At 45.6% G+C, this 1,975-nt stretch overlaps 1 protein-coding gene across 1 annotated transcript; it reads right to left on the bottom strand.

Moving 5' to 3' along the window:
• Window positions 1-300: 300 nt before the first annotated feature.
• Window positions 301-1,665, bottom strand: LOC147075728 (protein CFDP2-like). The gene has a single exon (XM_085942371.1). It carries the CDS (start codon window positions 1,663-1,665, stop codon window positions 301-303), a length of 1,365 nt encoding a protein of 454 aa, XP_085798497.1.
• Window positions 1,666-1,975: the final 310 nt, after the last annotated feature.

The raw sequence follows: 1,975 nt of genomic DNA on the forward strand, positions 1-1,975 counted from the left end.
TTCAGTGTCTCCTTTCTTATGAAGAATAATAATGGAGGCATTTTTCCATGACTCTGGGATGTTCTCTTCGTGCAGACAAGACGTGAACAGACGTGCGAGCACATCGCTCACCGTCCTCCCGGCCCGTTTGAGAACATCGATAGTCAGCCCATCTTCTCCCGGGGCTTTCCCACTCTTCATGCACATTATAGCATATTTTACCTCTGTGGTAGTAACCTCGGGAAGAGGATCTCCATATTCTCCGTTCACCGGAAGATCTGAGTTGATCTCAGTGTCATCTTTGTATAGAGCGCTGTAAAACTATACAACAGTGTCCAGTAGATGATCCCAGTTACGCACGATACTTCCATCTTGCGCTTTTAGTGTCGTGATCTGCCGTCTTCCTATTGACAGATGCTGCTTGTTCTTATGTAAGCTCCTTCCTGATGCAACAATTGATTCTACAAGGTTCGTATTGAACTTACGAAGATCTTCTCGTATGTTTTTACGTAGAGTTTTGCACAGCGTGGAGTATTCGAGATCATTTGCAACTTGTTGCTCGTTTTTTGTACTCCTACGCAGCTTCATAAAATCCAACGTTTCCTTTGAAAGTTTGTTTACTTGTTCAACCACAGCAGCAACTGTCTCTTCCGAAGATTCTATAATGATGTTTGTTACTGCCTCAGTGTTTTGTAGGGAGATGGGGTCATTTTCAGCTTGGAAAGCCGCTAGCCTGTTCTCCAGCTCTTGTTGGAATTCGACTCTGCTTCTCAAGCCTCTGCGGACTCTGGGCTTCTGCATCAGTTTGGATCTCTCACGTTTGATGTTAAATCGTACTTTACACCTTACCATTCGGTGGTCGCTGCCAGTATTAAATTTGTTAATGACTGTGCAGTCTAGAAAAATATCCTTCTTGTCGGTGAGGATGTAGTCGATTTCGCTGGTTCGTTTTGCTGGGCTTCGCCATGTCCATTTTTGAGAAGGCTTCTTTTTGAAGAATGAGTTCATGATGTAGAGATTGTGGTCTTCCGCAAACTCCACTAACATGTCTCCTCGGCCATCCCTGGTGCCATGTCCGAAGTGCCCGACCGCTACATCATCCTGGTGTTGAGATCCGATTCGTGCATTAAAGTCTCCCATGATGATAGTGAAGTGACATTTCCGTTTATTTTTCAACGTACTAATTTCTTCATATAGCTCCTCCACTTTTTCATCAGGTGAGTTTTGAGTGGGCGCATAAACTTGCAAAAGCAGAATCTGGTATCTTTTGCTGAGCTGAAGTGTTAAACTTGCTACTCTATCTGAGGAGAAATCAAATTCAACTATGCGATCTTTCCAGAGTCTGTGGATTAAAAATCCGACACCGCTTGTGCGTCCGGTCTTAGTCCCATTATAACAGAGTACATGTCCGCTGTGGAGATTGACGATATCGTCTCCTTGTCGTCTTACCTCGCTGAGCCCGACAACATCCCAATGGATTTTTTCGAGTTCTTCTTCGAGCTCTAGAAGTTTGGCGTTGCTGGATAATGTTCTCGCGTTATAGGTGGCAATGGTCATCGGTAGGCAGCCGTTACCGTCTTTCCGGGGATTCTTAGCACCCTCTGCCTTCCCTTGCTGATTGCTGCTGTGATCAGTGTCAGGTTGGCCTCCGGAGAATGAGGGCCGAGATTTTTGTTTATGTTCCATGGGGGTATTTGGACATAACACACCACGCTGTCCAAACGGGTTGGTGTGTGGTTTTCTGTCTGGGTTTTCCTTCCCGTAGCCAAGGGGTCTCTCGTTTTAAGGCGCCAGAGTTTCGCCTTTCACCCTTCTCTATTAGCTACAGATGAGTTATACTGTCACAAGACACCACATCTGCATTGCCCAGGGGACGCCGCGTGGAGGCTAGAGATAGGATTTGTTGGCCATCTGTAGAGTAGCGTCTCAAAACTTTATAGAAATGTACCTATTGGCATTAGTGCATTTCATTGAAGCCCTAGCCAACCATTTGCCC

The sequence above is a fragment of the Rhyacophila brunnea genome, unplaced genomic scaffold (assembly GCF_057557595.1).
Source record: "Rhyacophila brunnea isolate RB1 unplaced genomic scaffold, BYU_Rbru_1.0 scaffold_14, whole genome shotgun sequence".
Lineage (NCBI taxonomy): Eukaryota > Metazoa > Arthropoda > Insecta > Trichoptera > Rhyacophilidae > Rhyacophila > Rhyacophila brunnea.